Consider the following 23,562-nt stretch of genomic DNA (forward strand, 5'->3'; position numbering starts at 1 on the left):
ACATGTTTTTGGTGTCATTGGAAAGAGCGTAACATGAAGTTGTGCAGGAAACTTTCTTTTTAGGGAAATAATTTGAGAGTGAGGCCCTGGGGTCCTTTAAAGTTTTGTGTTTTATAATGCGGGTTGAAAAAGGCGAAAATTGGTAAAAGTTAAAATGGTAAAAAGGAGGGAGCAATAGAGGTTATGACTCACCCTACATACTCAAATCAAGTGGGCTGAACTCAATCCTCTTCTAGCTAGAGTAGAATATCCTCAGCTTGTTTTTTAGTGCTCATGAAAGGCAGGTATTAGACAGGATTATGGAGTATGTGTGTGCAGTGGAATTGCCAAGAAATAAAGTTTGAAATACTAAACAAACCGCCCACCAAAACTGAAAGTTTTCTTTCTTCTCAAAAGGTAATAAAAATTCATGAGCTTGCACAAAAAAAACTACTTCCTTTTTTTGTTTAAAAAAATGCAATTAAAATTTCTTCTCAATGGAAAAAGTCTTCTCTTCTTCAAATAAATAAAATAACATTTTGTAAGAATCTTCAAGTACTTGAAACTAAAAGTAAAAAACAAAAAAATCTCTTCTTGAAAACAAAACTTGTGATTTGACTTATTCTTTGGGTAGTGGACACAATTTAACCACTGGTCGTGTTAATTGTCCAGAAGAAGTTCGTAACGTTACAACTCTAACTGTATGGTCTTTTCCTGGATGTACAGCAACAATTCGTCCAGTAGGCCAGTAAAGAGGAGGTAGGTTTGGATCCTTTATGAGAACAAGGTCTCCTACTTGAAGATTTTGAATATGTTGAGTCCACTTCCCACGCTGTTGGAGATTATGTAAATATTCCGAGCTCCATCTCCGCCAAAAATGTTGAGTTGCTTGTTGGACAAGTTGCCATCTAGTCAATCTATTGAGTTTAATATCTGTCACATCTGGTGAAGGTACTGCAGTGAACGCTTCACCAATCAAGAAATGCCCTGGAGTGAGGACATTATTTTCATTTGGATCAGGTGATAGTGGGGAAAGAGGTCTCGAGTTCATCACTGCCTCTACTTCAGCAAACAAGGTAGAAAGTTCTTCGAACGTGAAGATTTGGATGCCTATCACTCGTCTGAGATGATATTTGGCCGACTTTACCACGGCCTCCCAGATTCCTCCAAAGTGTGGAGCCGAAGGAGGATTAAAGTGCCATTGTACTCCTTTATCAGTCAAACTCTTTTGAATAACCTCTGAAACAGGTGATTTAGATAGAAGCTTGTGCATTTCGGTAAGGTCTTTAGCAGCGGCAACAAAGTTAGTACCCATATCACTGTAAACATCATGTGGAAGACCTCGACGAGCAGTGAATCTTGAAAATGAAGCCAAAAAATCCTTTGCGGAAAGACTGGAAACTGCCTCTAAGTGCACGGCCTTGGTTGACATACAAATGTAAATGCATAAATATGATTTTGTAAGCTGCGATTTTCTTAGAGCATTTGATTTGGTTTGAAAGGGACCTGCAAAGTCTATCCCACATGACAGAAAGGGACGGCTACATTGTAGACGAACAGCGGGCAAGTCAGACATGAAAGGTTGCGGGAGTGAGGCTCGAAATCTTGTACACTGGACACATTTTGACAATCGTTTCCTGATAGTATTTCGAGCAGAACAAATCCAAAATTCCTTTGAAAGAATGGATTGCAAGAGCTTAGGCCCTGCATGCAAATAAACCTTGTGATAACTGTCTATTATAAGAGCGGTCAAATGTCCTTCTTTTGGAAGAAGTGACGGGTGTTTGTTCTGAAACGCTAAAGTTGAGTGCCGTAGTCTACCGCCCACCCTGATAACTCCATCTTCATCAAGAAACGGGTCTAGGCGAAGAATTCCTTGTGATTTGGCTAAGCCCTTGGTTTGTAGAGAAATTAAATCAGAGGGAAAATACTTCTGTTGGATGTTCTTGATCCAAATAATTAATGCATCATTAAGTTCACAAACAGTTAACAATCCCTTAAATTTTGTAGACTTGCAATTCTGGTAGAATCGTAAACACCAAGCAGTAATTCGTTTTAACTGTGAAAGCGATGAGAACCGTTCTAGAACAGTGAGATCAACAGTAGGTTCCTCTGTGGTCAAAGCACACAAAACTTTACGAAGTTCTGGGACATCCTCTTGGGTCTTGTTCACAATATCTTGCGGAGGCCAGAGTTCTGAAGCCGTTAAAAGCCAAGGTGGTCCGCTCCACCAGAAAGGATGATGGATGATTTCATGAGGAAATATACCCCTTGATGCACAATCAGCAGGGTTAGACTCGCCAGGAGCATGGAACCATAAAGTAGGACTGGTGCTTTCTTGAATTAAAGATACCCGATTCGCCACAAAAGTTTTCAAAAGATGAGGCGAGGTATGGATCCAATTAAGAACAACAGTAGAATCTGTCCAGGCATACGTTTTCCACTTTAAATTCGGAATTTGCATCAAAAATGATTTGCAGAAATCTAACAATTTGGTTAACAGTACAGCTCCGCACAATTCTAATCGTGGAATGGAAATCCTCTTCAAAGGGGAAACCCGAGACTTTGCAATGACCAGATGTGTTGAAACCGAAGAGTCGTTATGTGTAACACGAAAGTAGACTGCTCCAGCAAATCCTTTTTCTGATGCATCACAGAAGCCATGGACTTGAAGATCGGTGAAGGTCTTCGGTAAAACAAGTCGTGGAATAAATATTTCTTTCAAACATGAAAATTCTTGTGCAAAGCGGGTCCACTGACATTGTATCTCATGGCTAGGAAGATCATCCCAGTTAAGACCTTCTGTCCAAAGTTGTTGGATTAACTGTTTTGCCCACAATACCACAGGGGTCAGCCAGCCTAAAGGGTCAAAAATGTGTGATATTTGAGATAAAATATTTCGTTTGGTTGGAGGACAATCCATAGTATCAACATTGTACGTAAACACATCCAGAGAGGGAAGCCATTGTAAGCCAAGAATTTTTTTTACAGAATGTTGGTCGACATCGAATGACATTGGTTTGTCTTGACAATCAACAGGAATGTCTGATAAAAATTCTGAGTTGTTACTACTCCATTTCTTTAACTCAAAACCTCCTTTGGCAAAAATATGTTCAAGTTCTGATTTTATACATTTAGCTGTTTGTAGGTCGGAGGTACCAGTTACTAGGTCATCAACAAACATGTCATTGCGTATGACTTGTGACGCAAGAGGATAATTTGACCCTTCATCATTAGCAAGTTGCAAAACTGTGCGCATGGCAAGGTAAGGCGAACATCCACAAAAAACCAAAAACATCCACCTTGTAAATGAAAATTTATTAATAAAAGGGAACATCCCCTCCATAGTATCCTTGATACTATGGATTGTCCTCCAACCAAACGAAATATTTTATCTCAAATATCACGCATGTTGGAGTGAACAAGATGGCGGGCAGACCAGTGCGGCATCCATGTAGTGTGTGCGAAAAGTCGATAAATCGGACAAGTATAGGATTAAATTGTGATGGATTTTGTGACTAAAGTTACCATTTGTCATGTCTTAAAATAAGTGATAATGTTCACAATGCTATTAATGAAATGGGCGACAAAATAAAGTGGATGTGTCTTAGCTGCAGCGATAGGCTGGAAACCATGAAGAACTTCAAGCTTGGATTTGAGGATTATTTTGAGCTCCAACAAACACTAGGAAAACTGGTAGGAACAGTGAATGACCTTGTAAATGAAAATTTATTAATAAAAGGGAAACTTGATTCAATGATAAATGATAAAACTAGGTTAGAAATAGTGATGGGCGATACGGACGCGTATCGCGATACAGCGATACGATACGTATCGGAAAAAAATATCGTATCGCCGTATTGAATCGGGCGTCTGTATCGCGATACGCGAATCGTATCGTCAAAAATATCGAAAAACGATACGTATCGTATCGTTTTCCCCCTCCCCTACCTAACATAGAAACGGCAAATTTATATAAGTACCTGGGGACCAAGCTTTGCTCGGGGAAAATCATTAGTTTACTCTGAAAACAGTTAGTATTGCAGATACATTCATTAATCCATTTCCACACTCGACACTGCTCACTGCTCACCTTTACTACTTCCTTCACAATTCCCTACGTCTTGGACCTGTTTCCCTATCCTTCCCATAGAATTTTAGGATTGCAGATACATTAATGAAATTGCCACAGACAGTTCCCACCTTGGCCACCTACACTCTCACTGCTAGTGCTACATAGCAAGCAGCACGCTAGTGGAAAGGAAATGGACTGGACTGGGATGGGACTGGTACATTATCAAGTAAAAACAAAAAATACACACGTCAAAAACTCCTATTTCAAACCACTTTCAAACTACACATCCACAGAGTACAGATTTTGCAGGTTGCTCAATGCTCGGCCTACGCAAAAAAAGCTTAAAAATATCGTTTTGACATGAATCGTATCGCTCTATGTGCCGATATAAATACAAATATCGTTTTAGGCGATACGATACGTATCGTTTTTCAAATATCGTATCGAAATATCGTATCGTCCCTCGCGTATCGCGATATTCCGATACGATACGATACGTATCGCACATCACTAGTTAGAAAGCTTAAATGTGACTGAGGTGGCAAATGACGTCACCAATAAAAAGTGCAACTCGAGTAGTTATGACATCTGTCTTGGCGACAGTACAAAAGGAAAACTCAATAATGATTCCCAAAGTCCAATGAGTCTTTCTGAGAGTTATGCTTCTGCTGTCAGCAGACAGAAAAATCCACATCACCGCAAAAAAAAAGCACATGATGTTCGAGGTAATGGCTGTGAAATGATTGTTGATGACGATGCACAAAAAGAAGAAACTTGTGCTGAAAATGAAAGTGATGTAAATAATCCTTGAATGATTCATGGAAAACTGTGAGATCACGGAAATTGGAAAGAAAGTTTTCACCTGGAAATAAAAATTATCAAAATGTGAATAGTGAAATTCAGAAGAAAACTAGACTTTCTAAACCAATTATTGGAAAAGCTGCAAGAAATGAGAGCCTAAACGTAATAAAGAGAATAAATTGGCTTTTTGTGTCAAGACTAGGCCCTGAAGTTTCTGCTGAAGATGTAAAGGCATTTATTATAAACCTTTGCAATGGGAATGATGTAATTTGCGAGAAACTAGGGACCCGTTACCCAACGTACTCGTCCTTCAAGATAGGAATACCAAGTGAATAGGTACTCAGAAATCTTGGCAAAATCTGAAGTTTGGCCTGAAGGTATTTTGGTTAACAAATACTTACAAAAAAGGTCAGTGGCTTCCATTGATAGTCAAAAAAACTAGTGAGGCCTAGGCCTAGGCTAATGATCAAATCTAGGCAAGTAGGCCTACTTAGCATAGGTTTTGTTAATGTTAGATCTATTTTTAAGAAAATTGACGACCTAGAAGTTTTTCTAAAGGATAATGAATGTGATGTTTTATGTGTAGCTGAAACTTGGCTTACAGATGAAAAGGTTAAGTGTTTTAAAATAGAGGGGTACAGAGTTGCTGCCACCTATTGTAGGGTGAACCAAGTGGGTGGAGGAGTAATGATTTTGATAAAAGACAAACCATTATTGAAGGCATCAAATATTGAATGTATGAACTCGATAGCCTTAGAGGGAAAATTTGAATGCTGTGCAACACTGATTAGTTACAACGTAGATTTTAAATTTGTTGTCTTTACAATATATCGTCCACCTTATGAGAGTAACTTAGACAGTTTTATTGAATCACTTGACGAAACAATGAACATGTTGAGCTGTAAATTTGACTTTCCTGTAATTATTACAGGGGATTTTAATATAAATGGTATGGAGGATAGCTATAATATGAGAGCATTGAATGATGTTTTCTGTTCTTATGAACTTTCAAATTTAATTAAACATCCAACAAGAATAACAAATGAATCTAGTAGTTTACTAGATTACATTGTGGTTGACCCCAGAATAGAAGTCAGTAATACGGAAGTTAGACCTACATTTTTGTCCGACCATTGTTTTTTAATGATGTCTTTTAAAGTTAACAAAAATGAAACTATAAAAAGAAGTATAGTTAAAAGGAAGATAAATCAATCATCTATTGATGCTTTTTGTATATACCTCAACTTAAAACTTAACCAAGATTTGGACATAAACAAGACATGTAATGAATTGTTTAATGAATTTTATTCTACATTTTTATTTGCTTTTGACTCATGCTTTCCCTTGAGAAAGCTGGAAATAAAAAAATGTAATAATACAGGATGGATGAATGATGAACTGCAGAAGTCTCAGGAGAGAGTGATGAACACCTATTGGGAGACTAGACAATCAAAAAATGATAATGAAATAAAAATTAGATATAAAAATGAAATAAGAAGACACTCTCAGCTGGTTGAAAACTCTAAAAAAAATTTCTACAGAGATAAAATTGTAAATTCCAAAAATGTGAGCAGGGAGTCGTGGAGGGTTGTCAGGGACCTGACGGATGATGGTGCGGGCGGCTGCGAAAACATGTCCATGTTGGAGGGTGATAGGCTAATTCACGACCCCTTTGAGGTTGCACAGTTGTTTAATTCTTTTTTTGTGGAGGAAGTAAACAGGATTGCTGCTGCTGCGTCGACTGGAGTTGATCTAAATGATGCAAATATAAATGAAGTGGAAATGAACCTGCCCCATACGACAGAAGAAGAGGTGATGTCTGTTCTAAATCACGTAGGAAGAGGAAAATGCGCTGGAATTGATGAGGTACCTTGCTACTTACTTAAATATTGTAACACCATTGTTGTAAAACCCCTTACAAAAATAATTAATAAATCACTAAGCACAGGAGTGTTTCCAAATCAAATAAAAACTTCAAAAGTTGTACCAATTCATAAGAAGAATGAAAAGAAACTTGTAAATAACTACAGACCTGTTGCTGTACAATCGGTTTTCTCTAAGGTCTTTGAGATTATTTTCATAAATAGACTTATAAATTATTTAGAAATAAATCATGTTATTACTGATAAACAATTTGGATTCCGTAAGGGTAAATCTACCTCTGATGCCATTTTTACACTCTTGGGGTCAGTCTATAAAAATCTGGATCTTATGGAAGAAACTCTTTGTCTATTCTATGATATGACTAAAGCGTTTGACTGCATAAATCATTGTAAACTGAGGATTAAACTAATTAGTATGGGAATAAGGAATACAGCTTTAGATTGGATAATGTCTTTTCTTCAAGATCGAACACAAGTAGTTTCTATAAAATATACAGATTCAAACCAGACATCAAAATTTGTCAAGTCAAAAATTTCTCCTTTGATAAACACAGGTGTCCCGCAAGGTTCAAACCTCGGGCCTATAATTTTCCTGCTTTTTATTAACGATCTGCCATGCTCAGTGACAAAGGGTAATATTTGGCTCTTTGCAGACGACATCAGTCAACTATTTACAGGAAAAGTTATCAAAGAAGTAATTGATGAAGCTCAACAGGGAATAAATGAAATTGTTTCATGGTGCAGCTCAAATGGATTAACACTAAATCAAAGCAAAACAAATGTTCTTCATTTTTACAATAGGAAAATTCCAAATTGTTCACCTTTACTCAAAATGAATGGAAATAGCATCAAAATCAACCATAGTACCAAATATCTTGGAATTACAATTACAGAAAATTTGCACTGGACTGAACATATTGATAGTATGATAAAACGTTTGAAAGTTGTATACTGCTTAGTAAGAAGACTCCAAAACATAGTTGATCAAGAAGTATTACAAAAAATATACTATGGGTGCTTTCAGAGTGTAATAGCCTATGGCGTACTCTTTTGGGGAAATAGCCCTGATGCAAAGAGAGTTTTTATCCTACAGAAAAGAATAGTTAGAACAATTTGTAAGCAACATTACTTAACACCATGTGCACCTTTTTTTAAATCACTGCAAATTTTAACCTTACCGTCTCTTTACATATTTGAAGCAGCAGTAACAGTTAAGAAATCTCCCCAATGCTTTATTCAAAATTACAACGTCCATAACATTAATACGAGACAGAAGAAAAATTTACATGTACCTCAGATAAATTCAACTTTAGCAAGAAATAGCCCTCACTATCAGTGTGTAACAATTTTTAATAGACTACCAAATGAGATAAAGGAAGAACCTTCGATGGAATCCTTCAAAGAAAAATTGAAGAATATATTAACGGAATCCCCGTTATATAAAATTGAAGACTTTATGTTAAATCCATAGAAAAGAAAAAAAAAGAAAAAAAAAAAAAAAGAAAAAAAAAACTGACGTCCACGGCGCAGCAGCGCTTCCAGTGGCAACACATCAAGTATCAAGTAACATGAAAGTCCATAAGTGACAGTTTGCAAAGCATATTTGTTTACAGGCTTATCGAGGGATGATCGCCATAAAATTACTTGGTAAGGTTGATGTTCATGATGTACTAAAATCTGGCGGTACATCTTGCAGATATCAGCAGTGAAGACTATCTCATGAAAGCGAAAGCGACAAATAATATCAGTTATGTCCTTTTGGAGCTTAGGTCCGACATGAAGGACGTCATTAAGTGATTTCCCGTTTGAGGATTGAGCCGATCCATCGAAAACTGTTCTGAATTTATTAGGCTGTGTTTCATCTTTAAAAATACCATGATGTGGGATGAAGTATTTAGAAGATGTGTCATCGGGAGATAACAGTGTCATATGTCCCAAAGTTTCATACTCTGTCATGAATTTACAACAGACTGAAGTTAAATCTGAAGATTTGTGAAGTTTCCGTTCCAAAGAATATAGTCTACGCAGAGCAGGTTGAAATGATTCTCCTAAAGTAGGCGGGTCTTCTTTAAAGGGCAGTTTGACAACATACCGTCCGCTACTGTCACGGGTATGGGTTTGCTGAAAATGATCTTCACAAAATTGATCATCAGGGCTTAACGCTGGTTTTGAAGGAGTTTCTTCAGTTTCCCAAAACTTCCTTAAACTTTCATCAAGTGTTGATTGTGATGCAAGAAGACATAAGTTGGACATGACAGGCAATGCGCTTGACGGGTTGAAATGTTCAAAATACTTTGAATCAACTGAGCCTAACAAAACCCATCCAAAAATACTGTGAAATGCAGAGGGTAAACCATCAGCAATAAAAAGTTTTCCTCCATCAAAAACTTGGGGGAAAATATCAGCGCCAAGCAAAAATTCAATTGGCGAAGGGATGTCAAAGTTGTTATCCGCTAACTGGATGTGATGAAAATGTTCTCGAACACATGATTTCAGCTTTCGAGAAGGAAGATGATTTGTGATACGATTAAGTACAACAGCAGTAGTGACTACTTCAAGGTCATCACTATGAGGTGATTTCAAAACGCACTTTACAACTCCTTTAGGTTTTGAAATTGGCACCTGGGACAAACCAGTGATTGGTACATTGTACTTGATGCGAGGCAAACAAAGTTTTTGAACGTATGTTTCAGAAATGCATGATATTTGTGAACCTGGATCAATTAGACCTCTAATTTTAACAAATTGTCCAGCTACATTCTGAGCTAAAAGTTGAACAGTGCCCAACATTACATAAGACAAGGTTTCAGTAGACATAACAATTTGAGACGTACAACTGGTTTTGATTTCATTGTCTTGAGTGACAACCTCACCAGCAGAGCTTCTAGGCCTATGTACAGAAGAAAGTTGAGACTCGGGAGTAGTATCCACATGTACCAAAGTGTGATGCCGCTGTGCGCATTTACGACAACTTGATTTTGAACGACATTGTTTACGCATATGTTGACTAGATAAGCAATTAAAACAAGCTTCCTTGGATCTAACAAACTCACGCCTCTGCACTGAGTTCAGTTTTAAAAAGGTCGGACATTTGTAAAGGTTGTGCATATCCGAACAATAAAGGCAAGTAGGTTTATTCCCAGAAGTGTCAAAAGCGGATAAAAATGCTTGCCGGGACAACTCTGCCCTTTTAGGCTGTAGTCTCGATATTTGACTAGATTTTGGCAAATATTTGTCACTAAGCTTATAGGCTACATTAGGCTTAGTAATAGATGACTCACTAGCTATTTCTACTGCATGGCAGTGATTGTTCAAAAATTCTAAAAGTTTATCAAAGGTTGGCAGATCTGTTTTGGGACAACTTTCTTCAAACAATTGGCGGGATCTCTTATCTAACTTTTTCAAAGTCAAATGAACTAAAATAAAATCATCAATGTTGTCTGATTTCAAGTTCTTAAGTGCTAGCCTATTTTCAGATACTGTGTCGATCATATGTCGCAAAGCGTTAGGGTTCTCACTAGTGAGACATGGTAAATTCAGCACTTCATCAATGTAAAAATTGGCAAGTACACGCTTGTTGTCATACCTGTCCAAAAGTTTCTTCCAAATGATTGAATAGTTATCATTAGTTACAGGCAACGTTCTAGCTAATGAAAGAGCCTCATTTTTTGTGGAGGACAATAAATAAGAAATTTCTGAATATTTGAAAGTCCACTTTGGTCGTGGATAAGAGATAAAAAGGTGTCTTTAAAACCTGGCCAATCCCGCAAAGTACCATCAAAAACTGGCAGACTTATTCTCGGTAAATTCAAATTGTGAACTGAAGTCGAAGCCGCTGGCTCCGGTTCAGGAGTGTTTGGATTGAAGCCTAGTTTGCTTTTCACTGACAAAATTGCATAGTATTTCTCATCAATACCTTCAAGTGATTTTTGCAACTCATTTACGTCAACAGTTATCTCAGCAAGTTTACTTAACTTAATTATTTCATTAATGCACTTGGAGTAGGCTTCATAATGTGAGTCAAGGTTATGTAGCCTAACCTCAAATGTAGAGAAATTTGGTGATTCTTGGCTTAAATCTACTTCTTGGCTTAGCGTGTAAACAGTATCTATTTTTTTGCTCAAGTTTTCCTTTTTAAAACAAAGGACATCAATTTGAGATTTCAATTCAAGTTTGGCCTTTTCTGAAATAGGCATTTTGCAGACAAATTGTGTGGGTAGCCAACAGGTTCACAAGAAAAATTCAAGTTAGGTTAAGAAATAACGTAGGCCTATCAGACGTAAGCCCGATATAAATATGTGTTAAAACATTAGGCTATAGGCTAGGCCTATGTTCATCTTTGAAAAGCCAAAAAAATTTTAAACAGGCGCTAGGCCTAATTCAAGGCAAAGTAGACACTTCTTCATGGGAAACAAACATTGTTATGAAACTCCAGCTGTTGTCAGAAATGCTGTTCTGCTATTTAATTTAATTTGTTTACAAGGAGAATTGTTTCTTGGTGCCACGTGTTCAATCTATTACTTATTTAATACGCAAGCAGGTTTTTTGTGACAATTACTCCTCCGAAACTACTGAACCAATTAACATGTTTTTGGTGTCATTGGAAAGAGCGTAACGTGAAGTTGTGCAGGAAACTTTCTTTTTAAGGAAATAATTAGAGAGTGAGGCCCTGGGGCCCTTTAAAGTTTTGTATTTATCCATAAGATTAACATGGAAAACAAAATTTGTTATGGAACTCCAGCTGTTGTCAGAAATTAAGAGTGAAATATTTATTTATGGTATCCATGGTAACAAAGAACAAACCCACAAAATTTAAAAATGTAAACAAGCAGAACTGTCAAATTAATTTTGATTTCACAATTCCACACAGCTGGTTCAAACATATTAAATACTGCGTGATTATTAGAACAGGAACGGTAGGGATCATAAACATTAATCAAATATGTCACTCGCCCGAATCATTTTTGTCTATGCCCGAACGTAAACATTTAACATTCATTAAATTGAACTGTCAAACTATATGTTAATGTCATTAGTATGGAATTCTTTCAACATCATTTGTTGATCGAGTTAGTTTCAATATTGTTGAACTGCTGTAATAACATTTTACAGGAAATAATTGTTAGATAAATTCGTGGATATAAGTAATAATTCAGATTCTTCAATTTTTGCTGTTATTAAAATTGTGTATCTGCAGCAAACCTTCAGACTAAGCGAATTTCCATTTACCTGGCTTAATTAATACAAAGATTAATTATTCCCTTAAAATGGTCATTTTTCCTATTTAAATAACATTAAGTTAATTTTAATATGAGTACTTAGGTTTGCTGCTACAGGGAAGATAGGTGTGTTTTTGTTGAAATGTTGATAGCTAAGTATGATTCTTATTGGTTTGCCAATCCTGTAATACTTTACAATTGCTCGAATTCGAGCAACATGTACACTAGTAAATTATTATTTTGCATATATTTTGCATTACACTATATAAAGTTATAGTAATACATTAAGAGATCTTCATTTAAATAATCAATAAGCACGATTGAGCCTTTGCCTATATGTTTCCTGGTAAGTGTGTTGTAACTGTTTCTTAAAGTATATTATAGTATATCTTATAGTAAAACCAAATTATTCTTTTCTGCATTCTCACCCTGTAGCGAAGCACGGGCAGAGCAACAAGTAAAACTTATAATGCTGTATAGTAAATTTAGACAATTTATTAGTTCTGATAATGAAGCTTGAAATCAATAGTCGGAGGCTAATTTATACGTAATAAAAATTTCAAGAGGAATTACGTCAATCAGGGAGGAGCTCAATTTCACTCCCGATTCCATCTCAATTATTAGTACAGTACACAACATTTGTTAGTCTAATATTGCTTAATGCTTATGTTTACATTGTTTATTATCTTTGAGAAAACAACTCGCTACAGATGGTCATAGAAAGGATGTCAATTACAGAATCCAAAGTCAATGATTAATTAAAGTTAATGATCGCCACACAATATAAGAGTTAAGAGCAACTTTTGGGGATTTCTTTATTATTTTATGCATGCACATTCTCAAGAGATGTCCAATAGCTCGTAAACTACTTTAAAATTCATTTAAGGAACTTAAGTTAATAGATTGAATAATTACCTTTGACAAAACCAATTATATCGGATTCAGTTAAAGCAGCATTAGGTTGAAGAACAACAAAAGCCAATGGGAGTTCACCACAAGTAACATCTGGAAGTCCAATCACTGCGGCATCTCTAACTCCTGTTAATCCCATCAACAGAGACTCCAGCTCAGCTGGGGCTACCTACAGGAATTTGCAACACAAATAAAGTATATCCAAAACATTAGTTATTTGTGTAACTAGTGGGCAAAGTCAGTACACATTATATATTTCCTACAGTTACTATAAATCATATAAATGATTAGTCTTTTAAACACTGTACAACCTACTTGATTCATTATATGTAATTGTTGTAGTTGTGGAGTTTTTCGATAAAACATGTGCATCAATTCAATGATAGCAACCTCTTCGTTGCGACACCTGCTATATGAAATAGCATTTTTGAGGATATTACACAGGACTTCTTTCTCATTATCATTATCAATTGAGATGGGGAGGCTGGCTAGGTGTGTAGCTTTGAACTAAAACCAGCTGTTCATTACCCAGCATTATTTATTTATTTAAAGCCCGATGACCGGGGACATCTGGGTCCAGTTTTGAACCATCAAAAAGTTCTCAGGATCTGAACTGATGACTAAAGCTTGTCCATATAGATGGGAGATCTACTTCAGTATCCAAGTTCAATGGTAAAATTACCAACAATATATTATAATTTGACAATGCCCCCTCTTTTATAACCATGGTTTTTTTTTTATCTAAGAACGTTTTTGTGACAATAAAGTTTTATTTGATTTGATTAACTAAAACAATCTTACAGTAAAAATGTATTCCTCGATGTATTACCTGATACCCGTTGTATTTGATGAGCTCTTTTATCCTGTCAATGATGTAAAAGAAGCCCTCGTCATCGACATATCCCACATCTCCTGTGTGCAGCCACCCGTCAGAGTCTATAGTGAGCCTGGTAGCCGTAGGATCATTGCAGTATCCGACCATTACAGCTGGTCCTCTCACAACAATCTCACCAGGCTGCCCTCGCGCTACACACTTGCCTGTCTCTACATCCAATATCTATAAACAGAATCAAACATGTGTGAGAGAGCAGTGGGCCCTTTCAAACTTCCAAAGCCTGCACCTCACCATAGCAAGAAGGGGGTTTATAAGAGATATTATTACCTAACAGTGAAAATAATATCCATACAACACCAATGTAGTATTAAAAGAGAATTTATAAGCAGTGAATTATAACAATGTTTTAATACATTAAAAATATTAACAAACTAAATAGTTTCATTAATAGAAAGAAAAATTGGATTTAATTTTTGTGTGATATTTCATAGGTTCCTCTAGTTTACATATTCTTATGCATTTATATTTGCTACATGCAATTTAGCATAATTTGATGCTCCTACCTTTGCCTGGAGACCCGGAGCCAGTTTGTCCACTGAGCAGTGGCGGCGCTTTACCTGAACAGCAGGGTGGGATCAATCCGGGGGGTTTGGGGGTCATGGAATTTTGAAAATAGGTTTTTTGAAATTTTTTACATAAATTAGACTGGGTTTTTATCATTTGAAGCACCTGATTAGAAGTTGGGTTGGTTAAAAGTTGTATGTTATTTTCTACTTTAACTTTTAAAATCATGGCAAAAACTGCATTTTTTTATAATATTGCATTAATAATAACATCCCCATCACGCCTTTCAATTTATGATCACAAAAACGTTCTCTGTACGAATAATATTACAAAACTACTAAAGGTATTAACTTATGATTTCATAAAATATTACAACTACCACCCGCTTTCCGGTTGGTGTACAACATACACGGCGGGATGTAAACAAAGCTACTCTAGCACTCAGCACTCCCAGTGAGAATATTGAGAATCAACGTCCAGTGGGCCAGCTCAAATCTGCCCACCAGGCCATTTACCAATGCATAGTTCACTGATAGTCAAGCACCGCCGGCTGGCACTACCTTGTCCATTACGTTCTTATGGTGGCTAGAAGGGCCCGAAATCCGTGGCCCTTCAATGTGTTACGAGATGATTGCATTGTATTTCAACAAAAGTTGTGACCCGTTGAAAGTTCAAAATTAATTTATATCACATTTAATTGAATAATATCAACCAAATAACCTATTAAGTATTTAAAAATATAATTTACTGTTTGTTTTGGGTGGGCCCGGCCCACTTGGTCCTAATGGAAGCGCCCGCCACTGCCACTGAGTATAGTTTACATACATACTTATGCATTTACATTTGCTACATGGGTCATTCCATATGAAATCAACCAATAACAAATTATTTTCAACCTGACCATCTTGGATTTTGATGAAATTTTGCATACTTGTAGTATTTTGAGTCCTGAATCCAAATATGTTTTTTAAAAAAATCTATCTTTTATAGTTTTTATGATATAAATATTTGAAAATGGTAAAAATTGGCGTTTTTTACCGTGCGCGCAAATCTAAAATGTTGTCTAAGATGAGTTCTATTGGTCCTATCAAGTTGTACAATGGCTCATTTTAAAGAGGATTCAAATGCCTTTAATCTGATACCAAACTCAACCTACTTTGGTAAAAATTAATTTTTTTTGAAAATTTCAAAATATGTTTTTGAAAAAAATTTAAGATAGTGTTTTTTGAAAAATTTGAAAATTACATATGTTAATGAATGTAATCTAGTAAGTACATTATAAAAATTTCAAAATGGGATGATATTGGGATCAGCAGTTATGATAAAAATACTTGACTATAGTTCACTGTTTCCAAGCATTTTGGCGCATAAAGCGTGTAAGTACTAACCTAAATGTATCATTAAATAAGAGTCTATTAATTATATGATTAAAATTAAAAATATCTGCCTATATTTGAATTGTGTATGTCATATTATGCTATAATATAAACTAAATCTAGCAAGTAAACAACATTATTCAAGTTAACAGAGTTTCCGTCCGTTTTAAATTGTTAAAGTGAGAATACATTATTAAATTTATACTTATGAGCAGACATTCCTCAAAACTAAATAAATATCATGGAATATTATGTATCGTATCAATAATAAGGTTACTACAGGATTTAAATAGATTGATCACAGTAAATTGTGTAACAAAATTATCAATGCTCGTTTGACATGTCTCTCTCTTGCCCCAAGAGGAAAGACAAGCAAACATGGACCAATGGGTTTTGGTTCAGGTTCCTCAGTCTTTTCCAGTTAGTTTGTGTTGCAACGATCTGTAAGTCTCCCTTTTCACTAGGCTGGAGACTCTAGTCAGCCACTAGATCTGTTCAAAACCACATTGTGAAGCACTTTACGTTTACACTATCAGGTTGCAGCGACCTCGGCTGTAGCGACTCGGTCTTGAGACAAGAGGAAAGACTGACAAACATAAGTTAGACCTGTGTACCTGTCAAACAAATTACAACTTCTCAAGACCGGGTCGCTACTGCCGAGGTGGGTCGCTGCGACCTGATAGTGTAAACGTAAAATGCTTCACAATGTGATTTTGCACAGATCTAGTGGCTGACTAGTGTCTCCAGCCTAGTGAAAAGGCAGACTTAAAGATTAATTACAGTAAATCGTTGCAACACAACTGGAAAATACTGAGGAACCTGAGCCAAAACCCATAGGTCCATGTTTGTCTGTCTTTCCTCTCGTGACAAGAGAGAGAGACAAACAAGCATTGATAATTTTGTCACACAATATACTGTGATCAATCTATTTAAATCCTGTAGTAACCTTATTATTGATACATAGATAATATTCTATGATAATTATTTAGTTTTGGGGAAATGTCTGCTCAAGTATAAATAATGTATTCTCACTTTAACAACTAAAATTGTTATAGTGAAAACTGATTTGTGGATTTAAATACCACAAACCACATTTCTGTATAACTTCTATTTTGATGTGTCAAAAATTAAAAAGTTACAAAGAATTTTCAAAATGTCCGTCCGGTTATTTTTTAACTTTGCAAGGGTAGCCTATTTTTTAAATATCATAGCAGTCAAATAAAGGAATTGAATTATGGCTGCTAATAATAAAAGCTCAAAACATCTGTTTTCATTAGAAAATTCATTTTAAAAAATAACACTTAAAACCCAATTATTTATTTTTTTTTTCATGTCCGGGAAATTTTGCTCCAGAACTAAGGGTCGCGACGCCATAAGTAAGGGTCAGCAAATCGGGTAATTTTTCTTTCTTTTTTTTTTAAAGTTATTACTGCTTATAAAGTAATCAAAGCAGGTATTTTCTTAATCCCAGATAAATGGGCTATTCAATTATGTTAAGTCATAAATCATAAACTTATTGGGTTTGCTGTAGCCATGGAAGTTTGGACGACTTTTTTTACTAAAAAATGACAGTGAAAAATAAGTATTTTTCATTTTTTGTAGAACCATAGTATGCACTATTAAATATATTTTTTTTTAAGTAGAGTATTTATCTGGGAATAGAAAATTATAATAAACATTATCATTTAAAGATAAAATTAATATGAAAAAATATAAAATATGAAATGTGCAAAGTTTGTTCAAAGTAGCCCCCATGTTCAAAGGTTGACGGAAACTCTGTTAACTTGAATAATGTTGTTTGCTTGCTAGATTTAGTTTAAATTATAGCATAATATGACATACACAATTCAAATATAGGCAGATATTTTTAATTTTAATCATATAATTAATAGACTCTTATTTAATGATACATTTAGGTTAGTACTTACACGCTTTATGCGCCAAAATGCTTGGAAACAGTGAACTATAGTCAAGTATTTTTATCATAACTGCTGATCCCAATATCATCCCATTTTGAAATTTTTATAATGTACTTACTAGATTACATTCATTAACATATGTAATTTTCAAATTTTTAAAAAAACACTATCTTAAATTTTTTTTCAAAAACATATTTTGAAATTTTCAAAAAAAAATTAATTTTTACCAAAGTAGGTTGAGTTTGGTATCAGATTAAAGGCATTTGAATCCTCTTTAAAATGAGCCATTGTACAACTTGATAGGACCAATAGAACTCATCCTAGACAATATTTTAGATTTGCGCGCACGGTAAAAAACACCAATTTTTACCATTTTCAAATATTTATATCATAAAAACTATAAAAGATAGATTTTTTTAAAAAGCTTATTTGGATTCAGGACTCAAAATACTACAAGTATGCAAAATTTTATCAAAATCCAAGATGGTCAGGTTGAGAGCCTAGTTGATTTGACATGGAATGACCCACATGCAATAGAGCAAATCAAATCAAAATAGCATTTATTCCGCCAAAATATTTACAAATTACATCATGTTAGTCCCATACAAAAATGTTTACAATATTGTTTAGTTTTTTAATAATATAAAATTTAATATAAACATAAAATATAAAAAAACTTTTTAAATTAGCGAAATATCTTCCACAAAGAAGGAATACCTCTCTGTGTGGAAGAGAGTCTTATTATATATATTTATAATTAAAAAAAAAGTGATGAAGGAAAAAAGTTATTTTAGAAGAAAAAAATGATTTTGGAATAATAGATACACTGGAGGACTTAATGGTAAGTGAATGTAATACTATATTAGACAATTAGTGGACCCTTCCCCCTCCCATCGTCCAATCACCCTCCCCTCAAAAGATAACCTATCTACTTCCCAATACACACATACAAGTTCACACAATCAAAAGTAATGATTTGATCCTCCTACCTTTGCCTGGAGACCCGGAACCAGTTTGTCCACTGAGTCTAGTTTACATGCATACTTAAGCATTTATAATTGTTACATGCAATATAGCATGATTTGATCCTCCTACCTTTGCCTGGAGACCCGGAACCAGTTTGTCCACTGAGTCTAGTTTACATGCATACTTAAGCATTTATAATTGTTACATGCAATATAGCATGATTTGATCCTCCTACCTTTGCCTGGAGACCCGGAACCAGTTTGTCCACTGAGTCTAGTTTACATGCATACTTAAGCATTTATAATTGTTACATGCAATATAGCATGATTTGATCCTCCTACCTTTGCCTGGAGACCCGGAACCAGTTTGTCCACTGAGTCTAGTTTACATGCATACTTAAGCATTTATAATTGTTACATGCAATATAGCATGATTTGATCCTCCTACCTTTGCCTGGAGACCCGGAGCCAGTTTGCCCACTGAATCTAGTTTAGTGGAGTGTGGTGGTGTGATGCTTATGACAATAGACAACTCTGTCATGCCATAGCCTTGACGAAAGTCGGCCCTCGGTAGTCTGGCTTTCACCTAACAAATTATTCTTTTTAGACATTACATACCTATTACTTCAATAAACAAAAACTTTACAAAAATTCTGAAAAATATAAAAACTTTAATGTTGATTTAAAAGATAGTCAAAATTTCTTTAAATATATTTTTAAAACATTCATTGCAACTGCCATTTTCACACTTGTTTTACAGTGGTTAACACTACATTCAGGGATTGAATAGCAGTAATGAAACTACATCACTTGCTATCCCTGACTAAAGGAAAGCTATTTTGGTGTTTTTTAAAGTTGAGTTTTTAATAGTGTGTGATGTATAGAGAGAAAGCACAACATTCTTCAATAATTATTTGTGTAACTAGTGGACGAAGTGGCACTTTGCTGCACACGAGAGAAAAAAGCCGTAGGCGAGTGTGGAAGGTTTCTCGAGTGCAGCAATAGCAGTTTGCACTAGCGTTACACATATTTTTCCAAAAGTTACTATAAATCATATACATAATTATTAGTCTTTCAAACACAACACGTTTTTAGGTTAGGTTAAATCCAAACATTGAAGGAAATAGGAAACGCTGCACCTGCTGATCGTACAGTAGTCGTAGTATCTTTAAGTGTTGCCAACCTATTTCCAAGCATACACAGATTACGTGCATCATAAAAGCACGCTGTTTTGTGTTGTTTGGTTGGAAGTGAAAACTGTGCCACAACGTAAAAAGTGTGTGCTAAAGTAAGTCAATGCAGCAATTAGCAGCTTTCTGTATTATGCAAAGAAGCCCACTGTGTTGGGTGACTGTAGGAAAAAGTTATTTATTGCACTTGCTCTCGACAGCTGAATATAGCATCAAAATAACAACATGATAATGATCATTTCCTCATTACCTTTTCTACAAAGTATGAAACACCAGCTTTTGTGTAAATAAATATATATGTGCGTGCAGGATAGTACCTGATGGATTGTTTCTACACTGAGGGGGGCTGCTCCACAGACTACCTCTCGAACACTAGACAGATCATATTGTGGCACTAGAGGGTGCTTTGCCAAAAATGTCATCAATGGAGGAACAAGGCTGAGACTGGTTACCTGTCATAAAAACAGAAATTGTGAGGTCAGTGATTTACAATACACACTTGGTAATCTACACGTAAATACCTAATGGTATATCACAAACTAACGAGTTAATAATGAAAATAACAATAAAACAACAACAATAATAATCTTTTTAAGGGAAACAAATATTTCAATTTAGGAGGGAAAGAGAAGACGGCATGTGTTTATATCGCCTAGTTTTTAGCGTCTTGGACTTTTGTGCAATAGGGATGGATTTTATTTCTGCCATTCCAAAACAATATGAGGGGTTGGAACCAGCACTTTCCATCAAAAGCTCTTAGTTTTCTCTCTAACAAAATGTCACAAGCTTTAAACTACAAGGGTTGTCCGTAAATTAAGGTGTCCTTTGTGCTCCTGTCACAGCCAAACTAGCTAGTTAATATCTGAGACCAACAATGAGTTCCTTACTTCATCCACTACTATTCTGACCATTGTCAGACCCTATTGGACAATTATTCTCATAATAGTATTTCAAAACATTGAAAAAAAAATTGACACTCCTGCCGAGATTGAATTGCATACTTTGATTAGATTTGTTGTTCTCAGTCCTCAACCAATATTAAAGTACACCACCAGTTAATGCATTTGAATGAAGTAGCCTATAGTGTTTGGATGAAGTAAACATGTGCATGAATGGAGAGAGGTCGGAGGGTGTCTTGAACATTTGCACAATGTTTTCCATGGCGTAAGCTGGATGACTTTATTCATGTGTCTTGGTTGAAGCAGTGACCAAAGTTTGGGGAATTTTGCACTAGGATCACGGTGAAATTGAACAAGAGAGTTTATCAAGGTTTATGGTCAGCCCTGGAAATCTGGCGCGTGCTAATCAGCTAGCAAAATTTTCCTCAACTTCAATTACTGTCTTAATGGAAACTGATGAACACCTGCTGCCAACCAAACTGAGCGAATGTAAACGGCCTCCTGTGAACTCCCTAAGCCACTTATGCATATTTTCTACATCAAAACACTATAGTATATTTCATCACTAGGGCCTAAAGTGACTCTTTTTGACCCGAGCTCAAGTTTACGATCGAGGCGAAGCCGAGGTCGGAAAATGAGGGGTTGATGACATCTCGTTGGGAATTGGGGCTGGCGTCTCCTGTCTTCTGGAATGTTCGAGTTCTTTGTGTTGTGAATACTTTGTGCCTGTAGGATTCTTTTCAAAATTCAACAGTATTTCAAATTTCTTATTACTGGTACTACTGTATTCAAATCTGAAATACAGTTGTACTGAAAAGAATCATACAGATGCAAAGGAATTACAACACAAACAACTAGAACATTTCAGACGACAGGAAATGCCAGCCCCAATGCCCAGCGTGATGTGTCAACCCCTCCAAACTCCTAAGGAATGTGACGCAGCCTTCTCGCTTATATGACCTTCATCCTACGACGTTACCAGAGTTAACCGCCGTAATAATAATATTTTAGGCCTACTAAATTAACCAAAAAAGTAGCCTAGTTGAATAAATATTTTATTTGATACTGCATAACTCTTGAATTATCACTAGTTTTGCACCTTGTGAACGCGGTCGGACCCAGAAGACTACAAGTATTAAGAATAATACCTTGTTAATATTATGCCAGTTTGTTTTAAAGAGGTGTCTTGGAATTTTTGCAGATTAAGTAAGATACTAAATTATTATTCCAAGCCTATTAGAAGCCTACTGTTATAGTAATGAGAATAAAAGCTTCAGAATTAACAGGTATCACAGTAAAAAAATAATACAAACCTTGAACTTACGAATAGTAGATAAAAATAGCTCCTCTTGGAATTTAGGAAGCAAGACCATTTTAGCTCCAAAAAGGAATGAACATAGCAACATTCCAAACCCATACCCGTGGTACAAAGGTATAAGGCCTAGAACAACGTCATCTGGTTTCCAGCTCAAGAAAGTGGACCTAAAACATTAAACTTAAATTTAGGTAATTTTGTTTGGTATGGACAATTTAGAAGTGTGGCTAAAGCTTTTAATAAGATGACAAAAAGAATATTAGTTGGTTTTAATGTTGAACAATTCTGTGAAGACATACTATATCATTTAGGAAGATAACAATGAATACAAACCCTTTAAGAAGCGCAATGCCTTTGTTAAAAATTCAGTCTGAAAGTATTTGAATTTTGTATAGTTGAGGCGGCCCCTAGGTAGACTATCCGAGCGCGCGGCCAAGAGGGCCACGTCAGCTGACTGAATGAGGGAGAGTGAGACAAAGAATCGGCTTAGAGAGAGGGATAGAGTAGTGCAAGCGATCCTAGCGGGGGCCGTGCAAAGCTCTTTCGGCAGCGAAATTCCAGTCTGACTATTCTCCATAAGCATTTTGCTTCTTAAGGGGTTGTATTCATTGTAAATTATCAATAGGTAATTAAAATACACATGGTTACTAACTAATAACTAATACTTTATACTTTACTTTTCATTGAAATGGTAACCATACAAAGTAGGTACATTAAGCCAAGTATGAATGAAGATGAGTGTAGGATGTAAACAACTAAATAAATTAAAATATGCCACATACACAAACATGTGACATTGCCCCTGCATACAACCAACAAACACAGAATATAACAAACTAAATAGAATAAAACAGAACATTGTGCAGTGTCACCAATATAACATGCAAAATAAAAGTACTGTCATACACACTCACCATGTATTAGCAATTTATAAAAAAACCTTCATATATTGGATCAAAGTTCTTACATAGACTTCCTACTACGTTAAAAACTGAAAATCGCAACAATAAATTTAATTTGTAAGAAAAATACTTTTTTCACATACCACTATACTCGTTTGAGGATTTTTTTAACTCTTAAGGCGCGTTTACATTAAATCAAGCTCACATTCGAGTTAATGGAATGCGATAGCGAGCGAGTTACTATTCCAGTATCGAATGACGGATCGAATTTCAGCAGCGTTTACATTGTAGTTGTTACTGGAATAATAGTAGCAGTCGCAAGTAATGTAGTTGTAAGGCAAAAGTTAAGTATTCATAATCAACGATCACATTAGTCTTCAAAGTCAAAGTCAAAATAAACTTTATTCGTATGAATACATAGCAGCATCAGAATAGAGTCACATATAACTAAAAATCACATACTTTCATGCTAAAATACAATATATTTAAAACTATATATAAAACCCAGGCAACCAGTAGTGGAGCCATCATTTAAGGAAACTCTGAAAAAGAATAGAGAGCTTTACTATATTCTTTCAGCAAGTTTTTAAATTTATTGTAATTTTGCTCATTTCTAATTAAATTTGGCAACTGAGTGAAAAATTTGGTGCCCATATATTTAGTTTTGTTTTTATAAAAATTCAGATTATGTTTATCAAAAATAATTTTATTTCGGGTATCATAATGAT

General features: G+C 35.4%; 1 protein-coding gene across 3 annotated transcripts in view; it reads right to left on the bottom strand.

The window, feature by feature from the left end:
• Nucleotides 1-23,562, bottom strand: part of LOC128988512 (uncharacterized) — a 38,632-nt gene that overhangs the window by 7,371 nt on the left and 7,699 nt on the right. For all 3 annotated transcript variants that reach the window (XR_008490394.1, XM_054409873.1, XM_054409885.1), the window contains exons 4-8: nucleotides 21,931-22,099; nucleotides 20,036-20,170; nucleotides 18,977-19,114; nucleotides 13,699-13,926; nucleotides 12,873-13,038 (exon numbers count right to left, since the gene is read on the bottom strand). Coding sequence is in view for 2 of the 3 variants with exons in the window: in XM_054409873.1 (XP_054265848.1) it covers nucleotides 12,873-13,038; nucleotides 13,699-13,926; nucleotides 18,977-19,114; nucleotides 20,036-20,170; nucleotides 21,931-22,099 (836 nt within the window). In the remaining variant the exon portion in view is untranslated. The remainder of the gene's footprint in view (nucleotides 1-12,872; nucleotides 13,039-13,698; nucleotides 13,927-18,976; nucleotides 19,115-20,035; nucleotides 20,171-21,930; nucleotides 22,100-23,562) is intronic.

This window comes from Macrosteles quadrilineatus, unplaced genomic scaffold (genome assembly GCF_028750875.1).
Source record: "Macrosteles quadrilineatus isolate MER2022 unplaced genomic scaffold, UCM_ALF_1.0 Scaffold_1__1_contigs__length_201487025, whole genome shotgun sequence".
NCBI classification, from domain to species: domain Eukaryota; kingdom Metazoa; phylum Arthropoda; class Insecta; order Hemiptera; family Cicadellidae; genus Macrosteles; species Macrosteles quadrilineatus.